The sequence below is a fragment of the Pelobates fuscus genome, chromosome 7 (assembly GCF_036172605.1).
Source record: "Pelobates fuscus isolate aPelFus1 chromosome 7, aPelFus1.pri, whole genome shotgun sequence".
NCBI lineage: Eukaryota > Metazoa > Chordata > Amphibia > Anura > Pelobatidae > Pelobates > Pelobates fuscus.
In genome coordinates this window covers 128,371,279-128,395,215 of record NC_086323.1, presented here as the reverse complement: position 1 = coordinate 128,395,215, position 23,937 = coordinate 128,371,279, and the positions used below count along the sequence as shown (strand labels likewise).

The 23,937-nt window shown below is 40.5% G+C and overlaps 1 protein-coding gene across 1 annotated transcript; it reads right to left on the bottom strand.

Annotated features, from left to right (window-relative positions):
- Positions 1-729: 729 nt before the first annotated feature.
- TMEM115 (transmembrane protein 115) lies at positions 730-23,703 on the bottom strand. The gene is made up of 2 exons (XM_063426627.1): positions 21,931-23,703; positions 730-1,603 (listed from the first exon to the last, which is right to left on the bottom strand). The coding sequence occupies exons 1-2, from the start codon at positions 22,770-22,772 to the stop codon at positions 1,423-1,425; spliced, it is 1,023 nt and encodes a 340-aa protein (XP_063282697.1). The 5' UTR covers positions 22,773-23,703; the 3' UTR covers positions 730-1,422.
- Between the last annotated feature and the right edge of the window lie 234 nt (positions 23,704-23,937).

The following is a 23,937-nucleotide window of genomic DNA, read 5'->3' as shown; positions in this document are numbered from 1 at the left end:
TTTAGGATTCCAACCATAAGAAGGAAAACCACTACATAGCTTTATTTTTGTGGGTTTTTTTTGTAATCAAATGTTGTTCCCTTGTTTCTCCACACATTCTATCAATTCTGGTACTGGTGAATCTATATCTCCCCTGTTCTTGATGCTTAAGTAATGGTTTGCATCGTATGTTAAACACCTAAGGGGCTTTTTCCTCCTCAATAATTTCATTAGAAGTTGAAAAAAAAAAAAAAAAAAAAACACATTTCAGAGAAGATACAAGTTTCTACTAGTGGATATACATTGAATATGGGGACTTCGTAATGAAGTGATTGCAAGTGAGTTATAACAAAGTCATGATAACCGAATTAAACAACTCATATGCATGGAATAAAGATACATTCACTGTAGCGGTTTTGGTGCCTAGGAAATCTTGGTTGCATCCTCCAGTTTAATATACAAATTGTTTGACATAAACCTAGCTACCCTCACCTCACCTGCATTATTAATGCAGAATTAACACTCGCATTTTCTGTGTCAACCTGAAAGGCATTGAGTGAGAGAATGTTGGGTTAAAGGACCACTATAGGGCCAGGAAAACACTCGTTTTCCTGGCACTATAGTGCCCGGAGGGTGCCACATCAAACTTCCTGGCTAGGTGAACTGATATGAATGCATCTGTTTTGCATAATTATTTCATAAAAAGTTTGATGATATATGTATTACAGACAGGCCACACAAATGCATATCTATGTAATCTCAAAAAGATTTAATCCAGACAGGAAAAAATTCAGAATTTACATTTCAGTCTTCAAGAAAAAAGAAAATAAAAGAAAAAAGGTTTCAACTGTAAAAAGAGAAAAATATCCTTCCGCTGCCAATCCCCAGCTGCCCTCCCAACTTTTCCATGCAGAGCAACTCGAGAAGTCAAATCACAAGAAAGAGGACAATGTATAAACCAGTCAGTTTAGGAGTTTAAGCCCGATGACACCCAGTAACGAATGTTTCATGGTGGGCATTGGGCACAACCCACAAAAAGTCAGTCGGTCCTTTCTTTTCAGACATAATCAGGCTTCTTCTGCAGATAGATAGATAGTCATCAGCTGAAGTTACAGAGGGGGGGAAAAAAAAGTACACAAAGCGAAGTAGACATGGAACTGAGGAAGCCCTGCCTGTGCACAGAGGGTGTGAGAGCCTTCGCTAAGTTGAAAGGGAGTGTGGTAGCTGAGCACAGATAAACCATGTGTCTTTACCCACTTTTAGCTGATCAACAGTGCAGAATTGTTAATATGAGCAGTGGGGGTGAAGGGACCCTCTGGGTGCATATTTTAAGTGTTTACATGGGACACCTCCTTCACACAAAACACAGATCTGCAGAAACCACCACCACGTGCAATGTGGCTGGCGAAGGCTGGCCGATGATAGGAGAGTGTCTGTGGGTTATTACACTGGAGGTGATGGCACCGAGCTGGTTTCTTTTACCAATGTATCTGGGGTACCCCCACTGAGGAAGGGGGTGTCTTCTCGAATGCAATCTTCATCCTCCTCTTCCTCCATACTAGGCCAAGAGGTCTGATCCTCTACTCTTTTCAAGCGCTCATTCAAAGCTTTCAGAGCCAACTGTCTGTAAAAACAAAAATAAATGTATTAAAGCCTTTATGATTCAACAACCCTGCATCACTACAATGAACTCTTACCATGTTAAACTGACACCCTAAATGGACACTGCCCCATCATTAAAAACACAAACATGCATGGAAAATAATACGGAGACTCAACTTTAAAGTCTCTTTTCTGTAAACGTCCATTGAATTCTTACTATTGACAACATGGCTAAAAACTCTTATCCAACTCCAACTACTTTGCATGGAAGTTATGTTGCACAAACCCTAAACCTACAGGAGTTGCATTTCAGCTGCCAGCTTTATACTGAAGCTGTGGAGACAGCAACTAGATTATTTCTTTAAAATGCATAAATAATGCCATTTGTGCAAGGTAATAAAACCTGAAATAGCGTTTTTAGGAATTAAGCCAATTGTATTCGGCTTTGCCACATAAGCTTTTAATAGAAAGGGAGGGGGGATGGATCAAAAGGACGATATTAATTTAGCAAATAAAATATTAAACCGTATATTCACTAAAAAGATGATGCTGTGGGCACCAACAAAATTATTAAAATTTTTGGTACTAGCACCAAGTAGAATACTTGCTCATGTAGGAGTTTATTCTTGAAACAATAATTGTGGAGAATGGACAAGAGTAGTAAACTCCAGGCCAACATAGCTGCATTATAAAAACCTTTCAGCCCAGCTGTTATCCTAGGTCAGTTAGTTAGGCCTGTAATTTGCAGCCCCCTTGCCAATTACTAGTTTAGTGTATAAACGCCATTTGAAGGCTAAAACGTACACATTGGGTCACTTTAAGTATGTACTAATGTAACAAAACATAACCTACCCCTAATTGAACATTACGCACAAAATACATTCACAAGAACTTGGTTCTAAAAGCAAAAGAACAAAAAAGTAAGACAATTCTATATTAACCTAATCCTGGTAAGAACACCACATTAAATATGTTTGCAGAAAAGCATATTTTTGACAGTAAAGGATGCATTTCGATGCACATGTGCAGGGGTAATGGAGCTATAATCCGCTCCAGGCTGGTGGTTTTCTTCTCACTGAATCTCCTTTATTTCAAGGTCCCTTTCAGTCCTCTGTCCAGCGGGTGTTTAGCTAAGGAAGAGCGGTCTCCCCTCCTATGACAGGCTGCACTAAGACTGGGACACTAACGGAGAAGAGTTTGCCACAGGGGACACTGCCAAACCCTATTAATCATCTGCATAACGGCCTCCTGCACAAGAAAACATCAGCTGGACCGTAAACCAGACGCCCCCAGGGTTCCCACTGTAGAACAGAGGAGGCTGCATATTGCACTCCCACAGCACACAGCCCAACGAACTTGAATTCCAGTACAGCTCTGTTTTATCTTGTGTAAGAACTGTTCACAGCCATGGGATACATTGCTTTAACCCCTTAAGGACACATGACATGTGTGACATGTCATGATTCCCTTTTATTCCAGAGGTTTGGTCCTTAAGGGGTTAAAAAAAAAAAAAAAATGCCACAACTTCATGTAAAAGGCCCTGCCAACACGTGGCATGTTTTTGTAAACTAAAGACATGAAAGCTAAGCCACTTAAATACAGTACAATTAAATCTCATGTAGCATGGGAGCAATTTACTTAAGCTATAAATAGTGTTCTTAAAGACAAACCACAGCTACATGTTATAGAGGATTGGTTACAGTAATTCAAGTTTTTATAACGTATTTAATAAAATAACTATGCCCCATGAAGCCACAATTTTTACTGTTTTCTTGCGATCTGGTATTTTTGCTCCAATAATACAGCATTTAATAATGTCTTTCCTAGAATTCAGTGGTTAGCTTTCCACAGAAAGAAACAGAAAACTGGACTGCAACTACCAGAAACGGATGTTCTGTAGTTTTATAGAAAATGTTCGACACTGTTGCAGAAGTCGACGAACATGTAATGGAAAAACAACTTATGCTTCCATATACTGTATTTATCGGCGTACTTTTTCTCCCTGAAAATAGGAGGCAAATGATGTGTGCGTGTTATACGCCGATATACCGTATTTTTCGCTCCATAAGACGCACTTTTTTTCCCCTCAAAAGTGAGGGGAAATGTCTGTGCGTCTTATGGAGCGAGTGTGAAGGTTTACTTACCTGTCTTGAAGCGTGGGCCGGTGTTCAGCGCACACCGCGGTACTGGAACTTCAATTTCTGGTTCCGGTTTCTGGCGGGACTGAAAGGAAGTGCGCACTCAGTGTGCACACTTCCTTTCAGTCCCACCGGAAACCGGAACCTGAAATTGAAGTTCCTGTTCCGCGGTGCGTGCTGTGAAGCCGGCCCACGCTTCAAGACAGGTAAGTAATTATGGGACATGGGGAGGGAAAGTGCACTATGGGACAAGGGGAGGGGGGACAGTATGGGGGGGAGGAGAACACTATGGGATGGGGAACACTATGGGAGGGGGGGAAATTTCCTTCTTAAAATGAGGTGCGTGTTATACGCTGATAAATACGGTACATTGAATACACCATACATCATAAAGATACATGGTATATTCAATGTAAAATATAAAGATTTACCCACTCTTCCTCCGTATCAGCGTTGCTTCAAGGGTGTTACACTTTGTGTAGCACCCACCTCCTGGGCGTAATCTGCCATCGATCCGCCTGTTTTTTCTTGATTTGCCGATGTCTTTGGGACACATAACCAAACAGGACAAATCTCGTCAGTCACGTCGGTTTCATTTACTGGCGGCTGCTGCCGCCGTCAGAATGACATCACGTTAGGGCCGGCTAGGGATTTTCCATAGCAACGGCAGCACATGCGCTGTTTGCGCTATGGTAGGAGAGCAGAGGGACCTACGGAGAGGTCTTTTCTGCTCTTCCTTGTCAGTAAATGACAGACAGCAAGAAAAAAAAAAAACTGCGAACACAATGTATTTTATCTAATGAGCATACATTGTTTGGGTCATGACCGGTACCCTATAAATAAACATTGTTAGCGGAGTCACTTACTGGTCTGCACAGAAGTTTCTGAAGGGGATTGAATATCTGTATATTATAGTAAATGTAGGAATATTTAATTTCTTATTTTTGCATACATGGTTAATGTATTGTTTATATACAACATTTTAGAAGAATAGCATGGTGGTTCTACCATCCCTGTGCATACAAGGGCTTTGCTTGTTTTTCCTCAACACTTATACAATGATTCTTACTGCCTGAACCTGTTCAACTGTCTTTTTCCATTCAATAGAGTGGTAGACTTGCAGACTTACTGAACAGGACACAGGAAATATTAGAGGAAGGGTTAGAGTCAGGCAAAACAGGATATTTATTAAGGAGACACCACTTCATTTTACAATACTGTACACTCTGCCTGTGTTTACACAAGCAATTATATACTGCATTATACAAATTTAAAGACACCTATTAGCCTTGATCACTAATCGGTGGGCCCCCCTCCTCCCTCCTCCCCCGTCCACCACTTATCTCTTCTTCTCTGCTAGCTGTGGCATCGCCCTCGTCTCTCTCTACTCCTCTCTTCTCTTATTCCTCTGGGGGGGTGTCCCCCCCTCTCTTTGTCCTTTTTCTCTGTTTCTTTTTTATTTTTCTTGTTCTTTTCTCTCTTCTCTCTAGCCTGATTAAAGGGTTTGAAGGAACAGCGGAGCCTCTTGGCTACCCCACTAGGATATCCTAGAGCACTGGCAATCCTGATATTAGGCTCATAAAGTTTAAAAATGTCCTCGATAGGGGGCAACCCATGAGAAGCCCGGGACCGGGTTAGAATGGGGAATATCGTTATGTTTGACTCTGAATCCGTATGATTGTCTCATGACTATATACAACGAGTTGGCTTCTGCGTAGGCATCACAGTTAAAGTATACTTGCTCTACCAGACGAGTATAAATGGAGAATTAAAAAACACAATCCTCGATGGGAGGCAGGTTGTATAGAAGTTATAAAGTGGCTTGAAACCCCGTTTGATGTCAATTATTGTATTTACAAGACTGATTTTTTTATACTCTGGCTTCTGCGCAAGCATCATAGTTGTAATATTCTTGCCTTACCTGTCGTGTGCAAAAAATATAAATAAAAAAAAGAAGAAAAAAAAAAGACACCTATTAGACATTGTGCTGTCAGTTTTGGAATTTGCGTTCCCAAAAATACAGCAAGATGTTTTACAAATGCTAGTGCAAATGCCTAGCGTTTTCATATAACTATATATACTATAATACATATAATCACTAATGATACCACTTTGACACATTCATGAATTGGGCTGCACAATAAACAATACAATCTGTATGATGTAAATAAATTTATGCTGCTTCTTTGAAAGAAAAACTAGTAATGAGACAACTGGGAAATTATTTGTGATTGCGGAGCTGCATTTTGAGGACATCACAGGGGATTTTGGTTTTTATTTACAAATATTATAGGAGTGTTTAACCCCTTAAGGACCGGACTGTTTTTGCGATGTTGTACATTTGCGACCAGGCATCTTTTTACACTTTTGTGGTGTTTGTGTTTAGCTGTAATTTTCCGCTCTCTCATTTACTGTTCCCATACAAATTATATATTGTTTTTTTCAGGACAAAAGGGGCTTTCTTTATATACCATTATTTATATAATCTCATGTAATTTAATTTTTAAAAAAATGAAAAAATATGATGAAAAATTGAAAAAAAATACATGTTTTTTGACTTATGTGAAAAATCTTTTACTCATCTACAAAAGCGAATGAAAAAAACTGCTAAATAGATTCAAAATTTTGTCCTGAGTTTAAAAATACCCAGTGTTTACATGCTTTTTGCAATTTTTTTGCATGTTATAGGGCTATAAGTACAAGTAGGATATTGCGGTTTCAAAACATACATTTTTAAAATGTATCAATAGTGACATTGTAACACTATTATCTGTCATAAATCGCTGAATAACACCCCACATGTACATATTTTTTTTTAAAGTAGACAACCCAGGGTATTCAATATGGGGTATGTCCAGACTTTTTTTAGTAGCCACTTAGTCGCAAACACTGGCCAAAGTTAGCGTTCATATTTGTTTGTGTGTGAAAAAAGTAAAAAACTAAATTGAACGCTAATTTTGGCCGGTGTTTGTGACTAAGTGGTTACTAAAAAAGACTGGACATACCCCATTTGCAATACCTTGGGTTGTCTTCTTTTGCAAATGGTATGCCATCATGGGGGTAATTCTCATTCCTGGGCTACCATACGCTCTCAAAGGCAACGTAACCAACCTGGTCATTTTCAATGTAAAAATATTTGACCCATATATTTGACCCTGTAACTTTTAAAAAACGCTATAAAACCTGTACATGGGGGGTACTGTTATACTCAGGAGACTTTGCTGAACACAAATATTAGTGTTTCAAAACTGGAAAATGTATCACAACAATTATATCATCAGTAAAAGTGCTGTTTGTGTGTGAAAAATGCAAAAAAAGTCACTTTCACTGACAATATCATCGCTGTGATATGTTTTACTGTTTTGAATCACTAATATTTGTGTTCAGCAAAGTCTCCCGAGTAAAACAGTACCCCCCATGTACAGGTTTTAGGGTGTCGTAGAATGTTACAGGGTAAAATACAGTGATAGCAAATTAAATTCTCTGGACTTTCAGCCTGGGTTGGCAGGCAGTTCCCTTAAATTGCAATCAATAAAATAACTTAATTATGTAAAAATATTACATAAATACGCACGTAGAATTTAAATATATACCGTATATACTCGAGTATAAGCCGAGTTTTTCAGCCCATTTTTTGGGCTGAAAAACCCCAACTCGGCTTATACTCGAGTCAGAGTCTGTATTATGGCAATTTGCATTGCCATAATACAGACTGGGGGGAGAGGGGGGCTGGCAGAGCTGTACTTACCTTTCCTGCAGCTCCTGTCAGCTCTCTCCTCCTCCGCGCCGTCCGTTCAGCACCTCGGTCAGCTCCCAGTGTAAGTCTCGCGAGAGCCGCGGCTCTCGCGAGACTTACACTGGGAGCTGACAGAGGGAGCTGCACAGACCGCGCGGAGGAGGAGAGAGCTGACAGGAGCTGCAGGAAAGGTAAGTACAGCTCTGCCAGCCCCCCTCTCCCCTCACTGAACTGCCACTGGACCACCAGGGAAGGAGCCCCCCTCCCTGCTATGTATCAAGCAGGGAGGGGGGACGAAAAAAAAAATATAATAAAAAAATAAGAAATAATAAAAAAAAATTTATAATAACAAAAAAAAGAGGTGTAAGGACAACTATGGGAGGGAGGGGGGGTATAAGGACCACTATGGGAGGGAGGGGGGGATAAGGACCACTATGGGAGGGAGGGGGGGATAAGGACCACTATGGGAGGGAGGGGGGGATAAGGACCACTATGGGAGGGAGGGGGGGATAAGGACCACTATGGGAGGGAGGGGGGGATAAGGACCACTATGGGAGGGAGGGGGGGATAAGGACCACTATGGGAGGGAGGGGGGGGATAAGGACCACTATGGGAGGGAGGGGGGGGGATAAGGACCACTATGGGAGGGAGGGGGGGGATAAGGACCACTATGGGAGGGAGGGGGGGATAAGGACCACTATGGGAGGGAGGGGGTGGGATAAGGACCACTATGGGAGGGAGGGGGGGTATAAGGACCACTATTGGAGGGAGGGGGATAAGGACCACTATGGGAGGGAGGGGGGTATAAGGACCACTATGGGAGGGAGGGGGGGATAAGGACCACTATGGGAGAGAGGGGGGGGATAAGGACCACTATGGGAGGGAGGGGGGTATAAGGACCACTATGGGAGGGAGAGGGGGGGATAAGGACCACTATGGGAGGGAGGGGGGGTATAAAGACCACTATGGGAGGGAGGGGGTATATGGACCACTATGGGAGGGATGGGGGGGGATATGGACCACTATGGGAGGGATGGGGGGGGATAAGGACCACTATGAGAGGGAGGGGGTGGGATAAGGACCACTAGGGGAGGGGAGGGTAAGGACCACTAGGGGAGGGGTGAGTCAGGACCACTGGGGGGGGGGGTGAAGGAACACGGGGGTGGGGAGGTAAGGACCACTGAGGGAGGAGGAGGGGAAGTCAGGACATATGGGGGGGAGGGGGCGGCAAAATGTTTTTTGCCTACGGCGGCAAATATCCTTGCACCGGCCCTGCACACACTGCATTCATACACACACACTGCATTCATGCACACACACTGCATTCATGCACACACACACTGCATTCATGCACACACACACTGCATTCATGCACACACACACTGCATTCATGCACACACGCTGCACTCATACACACACGCTGCACTCATACACACACACGCTGCACTCATACACACACGCTGCACTCATACACACACGCTGCACTCATACACACACGCTGCACTCATACACACACGCTGCACTCATACACACGCTGCACTCATACACACACGCTGCACTCATACACACACGCTGCACTCATACACACACATACGCACACACTGCATTCATTATACACACACTGTAAATAAATATTCAATTAATATATTTTTTTTAGGATCTAATTTTATTTAGAAATTTACCAGTAGCTGCTGCATTTCCCACCCTAGTCTTATACTCGAGTCAATAAGTTTTCCCAGTTTTTTGGGATAAAATTAGGGGCCTCGGCTTATATTCGGGTCGGCTTATACTCGAGTATATACGGTATGCATATTTATATATTTGAAGTCTACGTGTATATTTATATAATTATGTAATTTTGTATATGGACATATGAATAGTTCGTATTCTTTTTATTTATATATACATATATATATACACAATTTCATTCTAAGTGTATTTTGATATAAATATATATAAAATTTCAAATAGATATAATTTAAAATTTTTACATGTTTAATTTAAATTACTTATTTGTATTTTATAATATATATATATATATATATATATATATATATATATATACACACACACACACACGTGTAATTTAATTATAAGTATTTTTATATTAATATATGTACATATTAATATAAAAATACACTTAGTATGACATTATATATATATATACACACACACACACACACACACACACACAGGTATAACATTTGTCTATATATCATTTATATATATATATATATATATATATATATATATATATATATTTTATTTTTTTGTATTATTTTTTTTATGATTTTACACTAGCAGGGAGACTGCCTGTCAGCACAGACAGTCCCCCTGCAGGCAGACACATGGACACCTATTGTGACCATGTGGTCGCCCTGTTGGGCGATCACATGACCACAGGGGTCCTAATCTGCCATGGGGAGACTGTCCCCCTGCAGGCAGACACATGGACACCTATTGTGACCATGTGGTCGCCCTGTTGGGCGATCACATGACCACAGGGGTCCTAATCTGCCATGGGGAGACTGTCTGGGCTGCAGGAAGTCTCCCCACAACAGGAGCACCGCCGATCGCCGCCGGGGGAACGACGGCGATCGGGTAAGTAAATCTTAAAGTTAGGACGGTTCAGGACCGTCAGCGGTCGGCAATGGAAAAATGCCGATGACGGTCCTGAACCGTCCTCCGTCCTTAAGGGGGTTAAGCAATAAGCACTGAATTATGGTCGACTAAAAACAGAATTGCAGAATTTAGACTAAAATACCAAAACTGGAAGTATTCTCCAACTCAGAAGAAATCACACCTTGCGGTTTCAGCCGAAATGTGACAATTCAGTTTTCAGTCTTTGACAGTTAATGAGTAAGCTCCATTTAATTCAGTGAATCAGAGAATTGCATATTTGAGGCCAAAATAAGTGACCTGGAAAAGTCTTCAATACATCAGCAGTTCCGCTAGTGTCTTATATTTCCTGGTGAATGCCCACACACACACCACACACTACATTCACTATATATATATATATATATATATATATATACACACACACACACACACACACACACCACATTCACTATACACAAACAATCTGCATTCACTATACAGGGAGTGCAGAATTATTAGGCAAATGAGTATTTTGACCACATCATCCTCTTTATGCATGTTGTCTTACTCCAAGCTGTATAGGCTCGAAAGCCTACTACCAATTAAGCATATTAGGGGATGTGCATCTCTGTAATGAGAAGGGGTGTGGTCTAATGACATCAACACCCTATATCAGGTGTGCATAATTATTAGGCAACTTCCTTTCCTTTGGCAAAATGGGTCAAAAGAAGGACTTGACAGGCTCAGAAAAGTAAAAAATAGTGAGATATCTTGCAGAGGGATGCAGCACGCTTAAAATTGCAAAGCTTCTGAAGCGTGATCATCGAACAATCAAGCGTTTCATTCAAAATAGTCAACAGGGTCGCAAGAAGCGTGTGGAAAAACCAAGGCGCAAAATAACTGCCCATGAACTGAGAAAAGTCAAGCGTGCAGCTGCCAAGATGCCACTTGCCACCAGTTTGGCCATATTTCAGAGCTGCAACATCACTGGAGTGCCCAAAAGCACAAGGTGTGCAATACTCAGAGACATGGCCAAGGTAAGAAAGGCTGAAAGACGACCACCACTGAACAAGACACACAAGCTGAAATGTCAAGACTGGGCCAAGAAATATCTCAAGACTGATTTTTCTAAGGTTTTATGGACTGATGAAATGAGAGTGAGTCTTGATGGGCCAGATGGATGGGCCCGTGGCTGGATTGGTAAAGGGCAGAGAGCTCCAGTCCGACTCAGACGCCAGCAAGGTGGAGGTGGAGTACTGGTTTGGGCTGGTGCGTGCCTCTTGAGCCAAGATGAGCTTGTGGGGCCTTTTCGGGTTGAGGATGGAGTCAAGCTCAACTCCCAGTCCTACTGCCAGTTTCTGGAAGACACCTTCTTCAAGCAGGGGTACAGGAAGAAGTCTGCATCCTTCAAGAAAAACATGATTTTCATGCAGGACAATGCTCCATCACACGCGTCCAAGTACTCCACAGCGTGGCTGGCAAGAAAGGGTATAAAAGAAGAAAATCTAATGACATGGCCTCCTTGTTCACCTGATCTGAACCCCATTGAGAACCTGTGGTCCATCATCAAATGTGAGATTTACAAGGAGGGAAAACAGTACACCTCTCTGAACAGTGTCTGGGAGGCTGTGGTTGCTGCTGCACGCAATGTTGATGGTGAACAGATCAAAACACTGACAGAATCCATGGATGGCAGGCTTTTGAGTGTCCTTGCAAAGAAAGGTGGCTATATTGGTCACTGATTTGTTTTTGTTTTGTTTTTGAATGTCAGAAATGTATATTTGTGAATGTTGAGATGTTATATTGGTTTCACTGGTAAAAATAAATAATTGAAATGGGTATACATTTGTTTTTGTTAAGTTGCCTAATAATTATGCACAGTAATAATCACCTGCACACACAGATATCCCCCTAAAATAGCTATAACTAAAAACAAACTAAAAACTACTTCCAAAAATATTCAGCTTTGATATTAATGAGTTTTTTGGGTTCATTGAGAACATGGTTGTTGTTCAATAATAAAATGAATCCTCAAAAATACAACTTGCCTAATAATTCTGCACTCCCTGTATATGCTACACTACACAAACACTCTGCATTCTGTATACACACTACACAAATACACACTGCATTTATTATTATCGGCCAATATTCTGTATTTTCGTCAATATTGGTATCGGCCAATAAAGATACCGATATTGCCGATAATACATACCAAGCCCGGCGGTCCTGTGGGGTCCCGCAAGCGCTTACCTTCCCAGCAGCTCCCTGAGTAAATCTTGCGAGTCCCGCGGCCGTCAGAGCAGCCATCGCGCAGCACACAGGCCGCGAGATTTAGACAGGGGAGCTGAAGAGAAGGTAAGTGGGCCCACCCGCCCCGGTAACAAGCAGGGAGGGGTAATAAAAAATGTTTTCATTAAAAGGGACTCTCCAGTGCCAGGAAAACAAACCTTTTTTTTTCCTAGCATTGCAGGTCCCCTCTACCTCCCACCCCCCATCCCAAGTTGCTGAAGGGGTTAAAAGCCCTTCAGTGACTTACCTGTATCCAGCGCCGATGTCCCTCGCAATAATTACACTTGCAGGGTTAAGGGTAGTGGGAGTTGGCACCCAGACCACTCCAATGGGCAGAAGTGGTCTGGGTGCCTGAAGTGTCTCTTTAAAAATGCCTCCCCCTTCCCCCCACATTTTACACACACACACACACACACAATCTGCATTTACTATATATGCATACACTACACAAACACTCTGCATTTATTATACACACTACACAAATAAATACACACTGCATTCATTATATACACACACGCACTACACAAATACACACTGCATTTATTATATACACACACGCACTACACAAATACACACTGCATTCATCGATCACTACAACCTAAGGTATTAAAGGGACACTCCAGGCACCCAGACCACTTCTGCCCATTGGAGTGGTCTGGGTGCCTACTCCCACTACCCTTAACCCTGCAACTGTAAATATTGCAGTTTTCATAAACTGCAATATTTACATTGCAGGGTTAACTCCTCCTCTAGACAGCCACTAGAGGGCACTTCCTGGTTTATAGCACAGGTTTGTGCTATAGCGTCGCTGCATGTCCTCACGCTATGTGAGGACCTCCAGTGTCACTAAAATCCCCATAGGAAATGCTTTCAGTGCTTTCCTATGGAGAGGTCTAATGCATGTGCAATCGGTCTACCCCGCCGGATGACGTCGGCGGGGGAGGAGAGTGGGCGGTCCCTAAACCAGCGCCGAGGGACATTAATGAAATGATAAAAAACTTAACTTTTAATCAAACAGCAGAAGGTCGACGTTTCAGTCTGTTAACCACAGACTTTCTTTTTTTTTTTACTTGTTTAATATTTTATTTTTTTTTCTTATTATATAATACATATACCGCCTTTTATGCATTTCCATTTTCTCATATTGCATTTACGTGATAAAAAAATTCAAGTGTGTACATATCAGACATACAAAACATTAACTATACAATAACAAAAATAAACAAAAAGTCCAGACTGGGGTCTAACTTGAGTCAGATTAGATTTTACTTAAGTAATTTTACATTCCTATTATAGCATCTAGCTATCTTTGTATCAAATGTAAGCAGGGTTCTATAAACTAATTTTCCTGTATGATATCTAGCCAATTTTTCAGAGTACTTGGTTCTTTAACTATCCCTATCTCCATTTTCAACTGATAGATTAATTGTGATTTTACTTCCTCCCATATTGGGATTTCTCTAGCTTTCCATTTCCTAGCAATTGATATTTTGGCTGCTAACAGTGTATGGGTTATCAGGACAACATATTGGTCTAGATTCTGAGACATATGTAGTTGTAACAGAAAAAACTGTGGTTTCTTATCAACCTTAATTCCTGTCCATGATTCAATATTCTTAGTTACAATATCCCAAAAACTTTTTATCTCACCACATTCCCACCATATATGTAGCATTCCTGCCTTATGTTCCCCGCAGCGCCTGCATTTATCTGATGCATCCGGGTACATTTTAGCAAGTTTATCTGGCGTTAAATACCATCTATTCATGATTTTATATTGGAGTTCCACTAAGTTCAGACAGTGTACATTCTTTATGGTCAAATTCAGTGCTTTTATCCAGTCCTCGTAACTTATGTTATTGTCTATTTCCTTCTCCCATTTTGATATCACTAGGCCAATAATTTCTTCCGGGTCAGTTTCGATTAACTTAAAACACTTTGAGACTAACTTTTTAATAATAGTATGGTCTTTTAATAATTGTTCCAGTATTAAATGTTTCGCTGAGTAATTTTTTATTAAGTGCTCATTCAGGTACCCCTTTATTCTCATATAGGTAAATATCTCTTTGGCTTGTAACTTATATTCGTCAGTTAAAGTATTAAAATCTTTTATCTTGCCATTATCTATTATGTTGTTGATTTTGTTGACTCCTGCATTGATCCAGCTCTGGATGTTTTGTAACTGTCTAAAATCAATGCTAGTAAGCAGTTTGTCTTGTAAGTCTAGATCTTTTCTTAATTTGTACCATATGGGGATTAAATTGTTTAGGATCAAGCCCTTATCATAATTACCTTGTCTAAGGTTTTTTCTATGGTCTGTCTTCCAAAAAAGAGGGTATATATCCTCCTTTATTTCATCATTAAGTAGTCTCTGTTCCATTTTAACCCAAATTTGTTCTTTTGCTACATCGGATTGGGTTATTATTGCATGTGCAATGTTACATACTCTCCAGGTATGATTTAATTGTGGGATTCCCAGTCCACCCGCTTTTATCTTTAATTTTGAATGGTTTCTGCTTAATCTAGGACGTTTTTGACCCCAAATAAATTTGTTAATGATTGATTGTGCTAAAGATAGCCAACTTTCAGAGCAGTAAAGGGGTAGCATGCGAAAGAGATACACCCACTTTGGGTATATATAGAATTTTATAATATTTATTCTCCCCCACCATGATACTTCAATTCCCTTCCAATTATTCAGGGTTTTAGCTGTATCTTTCATTAGCCTTAAAAAATTTTGTTCCATCATATTATTTGGTTCATTAGTAATTTCTATGCCCAAAACTTCCATGGTTTTTTTTTCACAATTAAATCCGAATTTGTCAAATAACTTTTGTTTAATATTCAACGTGAGATTGAATGAGAGTGCTGTAGACTTGCTTAAATTTAATTTATATCCTGAATAGAATGAATATTCCTCTATGGAATCCATGACCTTTTCCATGGATTTCACGGGATTTCTCAGAGTAAGTACCACATCGTCTGCATACATTGTAAGCTTTAGTGATTCGTTCTCTAGTTCTATTCCTTTTATAGCGTCATCCGCTCTGATTTTGTGTGCTAATGGTTCAAGACTAATCAGATATAATAGAGGGGACAGGGGACAACCCTGTCTAGTTCCATTTGTTAACTGGAACCATTCGGAAGAAAATCCGCTTCCCACTACCCTGGCCGTTGGAGTTGTATATAAAGCCATGATAGCCCTGGTGATATTACCTTGAAATCCGAAGCCAGACAGGGCTGTCTCCAGAAACTCCCACCCTACCCTGTCAAAGGCCTTCTCGGCATCTAGTGACAGGGCAAGGAGGGGGATCTTATATCTGGTTGCCAAATCTGCCACATCTATCAATCTCCTAATATTAGAAGTTGGGGCTCTACTAGATATGAAGCCCACCTGATCTTGATGAATAATACTAGTTATTACATTAGATAACCTGTCTGCTAAAACAGAAGAGTAGATTTTAATATCGCTGTTAAGTAATGAAATAGGTCTATAATTTATTACTAATTCCAAATTTTTTCCAGGCTTTGGAATTGGAACTATGTGGGCTTTTAACAATTTGCTGGGAATATTTCCATATGTCATAAAGTCATTAAATAGTTTGGTAAGAGGTTCTATTATATTACCCCTAAAGGTTCTATAAAAGCAGTTACTGAACCCGTCGGGACCTGGTGCTTTTTTTGATTTTAATTTTTTAATTGCAGATTCTACTTCGTTTTGTAAGACAGGTTCATTTAATACTTCCAGTTGGGCCTCTGTTATACGCGGGAGTTTGAGTTCTGTAATGAATTTGGAAATATCATCGGCATTATTTCCCCCGGGTAGATTATATAGTTCTGCGTAATATTTTTGAAATGCGTTACCGATCTTCTCTGGCGACAGGACTACTTCTTCTCCATTTATTTTTATTTTAGAAATAATTTTTTTAGTTTTTTCCTTTTTTAATCTATTTGTTAGTAGTTTATCCGCTTTATTCCCTTTATAATACCAGTTTCTTCTTAAACGTTCTAACGCAAGGTTAGATTTGTTTATCAATATATTATTAATGCTCTCCTTTATTTTTTTTAATTCTTTACTTATTTCAAACGATATTTTTTTTTTATTCTGTTTTTCCAATCTATCATGATCTATATAAAGTTGTGCCAAGTTTTGTAAGTTTCTTTTTTTTTCCTCTGTGCCCATTTTTATAAAGCTTCCGCTGATTGTACATTTAAACGCACACCAGAGCGTAGATAGTGAGGTCTCAGGATTATTGTTTTCTCTGAAATAGTCTTCTATAGCCTTTTGTATTGTGTCTACATTTTGTTTTTTTTTTAACAAATTTTCATTCAATCTCCAGTTAGATCTAGTTTTGGGAAATTCTTCTTTGATTTCCAGAATTAAAGCATTGTGATCTGACCATGGGATATTAGTGATCAAAATTTTTTTGACCCTTCTAACAATGTTTATTTCTGTCAATATGTAATCTATTCTTGAATATACCTGGTGCGGGAAGGAAAAACAAGTATAATCCCTTTCCATAGGATGCCATACGCGCCATGTATCCATAAGACCTGCCTTTTTAATTACCTCGTTAAATTTTTGGGAGGACTGTTCTAACTGTCTCTTGTTCTCATTTGTTTTTAATTTATTTCTGTCCATTTCAGGGTCTAGAATACAGTTGAAGTCTCCCATATATATTATTTTCCCTTGTTTAATTTTTTCGACTTTATTTACCAGTTTATTTAAAAACCTTATGGGAGCTTTATTGGGGGCATATAGATTTACAATTGTGTATCTCTGATTGTTTATCTCTCCAATTATTATGAGAGTCCTTCCTTCGTCATCTGAAACTTGATGAATTAACTTGAAATCTATCTTTGCGGAAATTATAATTGCTACTCCTCTTTTCTTGTTCTTGGGCATAGAGGATCTAAAAATATGTGGGAACTCTTTTGAGCTAAATCTATCCTTGTCATTTTTTAGCCAGTGTGACTCTTGTATTCCACATATATGTATTGACTCTTTCCTAATAAAGTCGGTGAGAATAACTCTTTTCTGTGGTGTATTTAACCCCCTTACATTGAGAGATGCTATTCTAAGCATACCTTACTTCTATCTGACCCCTTTCCCCTCAGTCTGGACAACCAATAAATGACATAACATACAAGACATTGCACCCCTACAATTAACACTAAAATGAATGGTTCCTTTCCCTTAGGAGCCATAAATATCCCTACGTTCCTTCCCCCTGTATGTCAGGAGGGAAGAAATTTACAAATTAACCACCCTATATGGTTAGGTGATGGGATATACTAACCATTCTATCGAGTATATAGGGAAGCGTTCCGCGAGTTACCCTGAATTCAAGCAGGAGATAATATCAAAAAAAAAAAAAAGAATAATTGCTTTACATTCTTTACCAGACTTCCTCTTCTCTCTTCTCTGTCTTTTCCCCTGTAATATTTATCTTTAGTGCTCATGTCCAATATTATTTTCTCATAGTGTAATACTCTCTCTCTATTTATTAATTATTTAATTTCCCTATCCTTCTCGCTTCTAATTATACTAGTGATATCTATTTTTCGGTGCTTAAGTGCTCCCCACTACTATCATTTATTTGTGTGATATTCAGATATATCTTATATTCCTTCCCTTCTTACCCTCTTTATCTTACTCCTCCTCTTCCTCTCTATTTCCTTTCTTTTTATATATTCTTTAATATTTGTGTGGATTATTTAACCATATGATTTTCTATTTCTCTAATTGTGTTTTATCTCAGTTCAATTCACCTCGTGTTAATTTCTATAGAGAAATTTATATTAACTAACCTACTTTCCTAGTTTTCTTCTTCTTGTTTCATAACGCGTCTTTGTGTAAAGTGCTTATCAATGTTACTTATCATACTCTCTCTTCAAGGGAAAACGACCGAGGGGGAAAGACCCAAGAGGGGGAAATAAAAAAAAAAAAAGAAAAAAAAAAAAAAAAAAGCCTTTATAGGGCTACTCAGAGTTACCTCTTCCCGACCCTTATTCATGGGGAGGGGGAGGGGGAAGTCTAGTGTAGGCCCCTACAACTATTATTTAAAGGTTTCCTGCATCCATTTTTGCAAACTCTGAACTTCTCTAAACATTTCCACTTTTTCTCCATACGTGAATCTTAATCCAACTGGGAACAACCAAATATACTTGATTCCCATTTCTCTCAATTTAACAGTGCAAGATGTAAAATTTTTTCTAGCCATTCTGGTACTTCTAGATAGGTCGTTAAATATTTTGATGGATTCATATTTAGAGTCCTGTAGGGGCTTAGATCTCATTGCCCTCATAATTTCTTGTTTAAGTCTATATGAGTTTAAGGCTGCAATGACGTCTCTTGGCTGCTGGACTGGAATATTATTTGGGTTTGGAATTCTATGTATTCTTTCCGTACAAAATTGGCTAATGTTCTGCTGGACCCCCAAAAATTTACAAAATTCTTTTAGAAATTCGTCAAGTCCTCCTGAAGTAACTTCTTCTTGGATTCCTCTTATTCTGATATTGTTTCTCCTTGCTCTATCTTCATTATCCGAAATCTTGGCTTCCATTAACGCCATTTTTTTTTCCATCTGTATAGTTCTTTCTTCATTTAAACCTTGTTGTAGTTTTATATGCTCCATTTTGTCTTCTATTAGATTTATTCTGCCCATTATTTTGGCTCTGTTTTAAAATCCCCCATCATTAGGTGCATCTCTTTCTTTATATTTTCTAATTGCACTTGTAAGCATTCATTCAAGAGATCTTTTCCAATTAGGCCAGCGTCTTTACTCAAAGAGTCCGAAATTTCATGCTCGGGGTTTGTTTGTATTGTAGATTGCGTTATGAGTTGGGCTGCTCCATTTATACTATTTCTTCTTTCTGCCTTCTCCTTGTCTTGGGGTGAGAAATAGTTTGAGAGTCTTTTTTCATTTCTTTGGTCGAGTTTTTTTTCTCTTTTGTTTCCCAGCTTAAGTTCACTTTTTTTGTTTGCCATTGTTGCACTTTCTTGTATGGGGTTAATAAGAGCAGGATGGTATGTATCAAAAAGTATATATGAAACAAAACAAAATCAAAAAAAAAGAAAAAAGAAAAATTATTTTATTTAATTGTTCCGTCTTCCTTTCGCTTGAATGTATCCGGTATCCTGATTTCAGGGACTAGGGTCTCACGGCGTTCCACGGCTTTCAATTGTTCTCTGGCGTTTCGTTCTTAGCGTCTTAACATTCAACAGGCAACAGGCAAACTTTAAAGTTTTTAGAGCATTTAGAAAGATAAATAGATAATTTTATCCAATTTTATCCAATTATCCCTCAGTTCTCCAGATAGCTCCAGGCCATTTACAAAATATTAATTTTTCCCTCTTAAATGTCTATTTTAAACGTGTACATGGGACTTAGCGACATTCCATACTATTCCATATATTCTGTGTTATTCCGTTTTTTTTTTTTTCCGTCTTAACTAATTTATGAATAATGATTGAATTAAGCACGCTTTTCCAAAAGAGATAACTCTCTCAGCCAAAATTCATTCATTTGGAGCCTTTGCACGCTCCTGTTAACGGAGTTTTCATTAATAATGATATGTTAATCACAGATCTCCATTGGGAACGAGTCTCACAACTGGGGTTAATTTGGAGCCTTTTTCACGCTCCTATTATCAGACTTTTCCTTAGGTCTATATATCAGTGTATAACAGTATACATCAGCTGAAATTAGTTTTGGAACCTTTGCACAAACTTTGCACACTCCTATTGGTGGAGTTTTCAGTAAGTCTGTATATCTGTATACACCCAGTATTTGTCAAGTCTATGTTCAATTTGCCTGTGAAATAGTTTTCTGTTGATTATACAGACATTATTCAGCTTATTAATATGCTTTTTATATACTTGCAGTTGGAATGTCTTCTGCTTGTCTTCTGCTTGTTATGTATGCCGTTTTAGGGCTTGCTGTCGTACTGAATGGTCCGAATTACTCGTCTGTCCGTCCACCACGTGTATCTGCTCGTTCGTTCCCCTTTACTGCGTTGACATTAACTTCAGGCTTCGCTGTCCTGGGTCTCTATGCAACAGGAGACTCTCTTGTGCTATCTGGACCCTGCAGCCTCGTGTTCACTCATCCGTCGCCAGCTACCGCCAACTGCCGCCATGGACCCTCTGCCTCAGGTACCTCGCGGCTTCCCTGTCTTTTTCGCGGCTTTTCCCCTCACCTTCCGCGGGACGTGACCGGCGTGCGTCGTCACGTCATCGCCCCTCCCTCCCTTTAACCACAGACTTTCATCAGGACTCCCGATGAAAGTCTGTGGTTAACAGACTGAAATGTCGACCTTCTGCTGTTTGATTAAAAGTTAAGTTTTACTTTATTTACAAGTCCTGGGAGTGCTATCTTCTTTTCATTGTTTGTATTTTGCTGGACAAGCACCGGGCATTTACATTTGGATTGTGGAGTGCAGGATTATTTTGCTTTGTTATATATATATATATATATATATATATATATATATATATATATATATATATATATATATATATATATATATATATATATATATATATATAAAAATTATTTATTACCTTGTATTTTTTTTTTTTTTACATATTTCACCAGCAGGGAGACTGTCAGTTCAGGCAGTACTGTGAACACCTTTTGCGGCCATGTGACCGCTCACATGGCCCCTGGGGGTCCTAAATTGCAGAGGGGGGACTGTCTGGGCTAAGAAGAAGACCGATCAGTGATACGTCCTTGGTCACTAAGGGGTTAATCACACACACACACAAGGCTCAAGCAAGATCTAACAAGCAATTAACAGTGTGGCAGATAAGAAACAGACTGTACAATAAAAGGAAGTTTTAGGATGGCTGTGAACATTACATGTAGAGAGGTTTGACTAGGGCTGCATAAACAACAGTTATTAACTGCTAAATGGCAGAGAATTGACCAATGAGACTGCAGGCATGATCTACACACCAAAACTGCTTCATTAAAGGGACACTACAGTCACCAGAACAACTACAGCTTAATAGTTCTGGCATCTATAGCCTGTCCCAGCATGCTTTTGTACTGTTTACATTGCTGCCAAAAGGACACCTCCAATGGCAGTCACTCAGACTGCCACTAGAGGCGTTTCCTGAGTCAGTGCAATGCGTAGCTTAGTGAATTACCACGGGTTTTATTTCTTTCACTGTCATGCTTCCTCCTTATTTGGAAGCAGACGTCTAGAGACACCCAGAGTGAGGTACATACTCAGAAATATTTGTGAAGATATAAACAGTAAAACACAAAGCGGCTTATTTTGGTAGCATGAGATGCAGTTGGTTCATAATCAACAAGGCAATTTTATCTTCAGTCTTGCAGATCAGTTTAGAGAGTAAACCCATAAAGTGCATGCAAAGAGATATACAATGAATAATGGAAGCTAAAAAAAAAAAAATCTGAATCAAGTTATAGTTGTACCTAATGATTTTACTGTTAGTGGTAGATTTACTTTCTCAAAACAAATTTATGACATCATCAAAAAGTGTAGTTTTAGATAGACCGAGGTTCAAAATCATTAAATTGGCTGACAATAATTTCCCAATCTGCAATTTACCTTCTCCTCTCTGCATCCTGGGGGTCAGTACCAGGCAAGCTGATGGTGATAGACGAAGGAGCGCCCACATCATACCGCTTAACCGCACGTGGGCACAATCGAACTTTTACCAGGGCAGCATGTGTAAGTTTTCCTAACAAAGCCGCAGCTGGTTGAACTGGACCAGGAAAAAAGCTAGCAAACGAGAAATGGTCAGACATATCGCCTCTGCCACGGCTGTGTCGCTGGTAGAATCGTAGATACACCCAGCCAGACAACATGCCTATAGAATATCCCACCAGCATTCGGCTTGGTGCCAGGCCAACTACACTGAGTAAGGTTACTGCCAGAAGGACAAGTTGGGGTAACGCCTGCACCCAGCGATGTGGCTCCATCTGTCCATCTCCCACTGTCTGCTTATGGGCAACCAGAACAGCTCCAGCAAATCCAGGGAATCCATGGATGTGGGCAGAGAAGAGAAAATGTAAGTCTGATGTTGCTGCATAAGTTAGTAAATACCAAAGTGCACTCAGGATTCCCACAGCAACGCTCACCACACCATAAAACAGAAGTAGTTCAGGAGCTCCCCACAGTGGTTCTAGTCGGCGACCAGCCCCTAGTGTTAGAAGAAGGTTGGCAAACACATCCCAGATATGTACTTCAACAAGTCCATGCGTGACTAGGCTCCAAAGCCACAGGTTAGGGGGCAAAAGCAAACCGGGAGTTATTGACAATACCCGTGCTGTGCTAACCCAAAAAGAAATTAGGTAAAGGAGCAACACAGCTCCCCATAGGCACTTCACCAGAACACTGCTTCCAGAGAGAACCGCGAGAATGGAGTTGGCACGGAAAGAGCGCAACATGGCAGCAAAGTTGGTGGAGGTCAACCTCACTATTCTATGAATATGGGGCTACACTTGACACAAACCTTTAAACCTCTATTCCCTACTTTCACTAACAGAAAGTTAATGCCTTGCACTTGGCAACTTATCTAGCAGCCAAACGCATTCAATGGCTACTGAGCCTTAAGATCTTATTGGTATTGTAACTTGGCAGTCTAAGGGCACTGTGCTCAAAGGTCCATTAAGTTCTCTTGTATTAAATACACTGAAATTTGGATCCCCAAGGCCTGGCCAGAGAGCTCAGTTATCCTATGGCCACTGAAGTGTGGGACCCTAGGGATCCATAGCCCTGGGGTTCAATGCACAATGAGCCTTGGATATCTATGGACACTGCTATCCTATGGCTGGGGATACCTGGTGATGTGGAGCCCTGGGATTTAATGATCTAATCCCTGGATACCTATGGGCAGTGCTATCCTATGGCTGGGATATAAGGAAGCCTGGTGCTGTGGAGCCCTGGGATCTGGTGCTGTGGAGCCCTGGGATCTGGTGCTGTGGAGCCCTGGGATCTGGTGCTGTGGAGCTCTGGTGCTGTGGAGCCCTGGGATCTAGTGATGTGACCCCTGCTCTCTGCGGTCACTGACCTTTCCCCTAAACCCTACTGTCACCCAGTACATAACTCCGCCCTTAAACTTCACTCAGTGCACATTGTAATGCCCCCTGAGTTGGCCCCCACTCCCTCCTGTTGCTGCTTGTTTAGTGACGTTTACCGCGTTCACAAACTTCCAGGCAGGCGGCAGCCTCGGGCTTTCCCACGCTGTGCCTTGGGGACTGAGGCCGCGGCTCCCGGAAAACGCCTGACACCTTCCACCCAACAACGTCACCGCAGGAGGAGCAGCAGCAGCAGCAACGTAGAGGGCAGACGTGACGACGCACTGCACGACGACGCATGGAGTCCCGGGAAATGTAGTTCGAGCGCAGAGCGTACTGGTGCGTTCGTTAGGCTAAACTAGCGTCCCTTACGTTGCGTCACTCGCACAGGTTCATGGGATATGTAGTCTGCTGCTGGGTAAGACAGCACTTGAGACTTGGACTATAAAGTGCTAGATTTGCAGCTGTTGCAGATCGGCTTCTCCCAGCGTGCTTTGCCAACCTTACAGTTGATAAAGCATCATGGGAGCTGTAG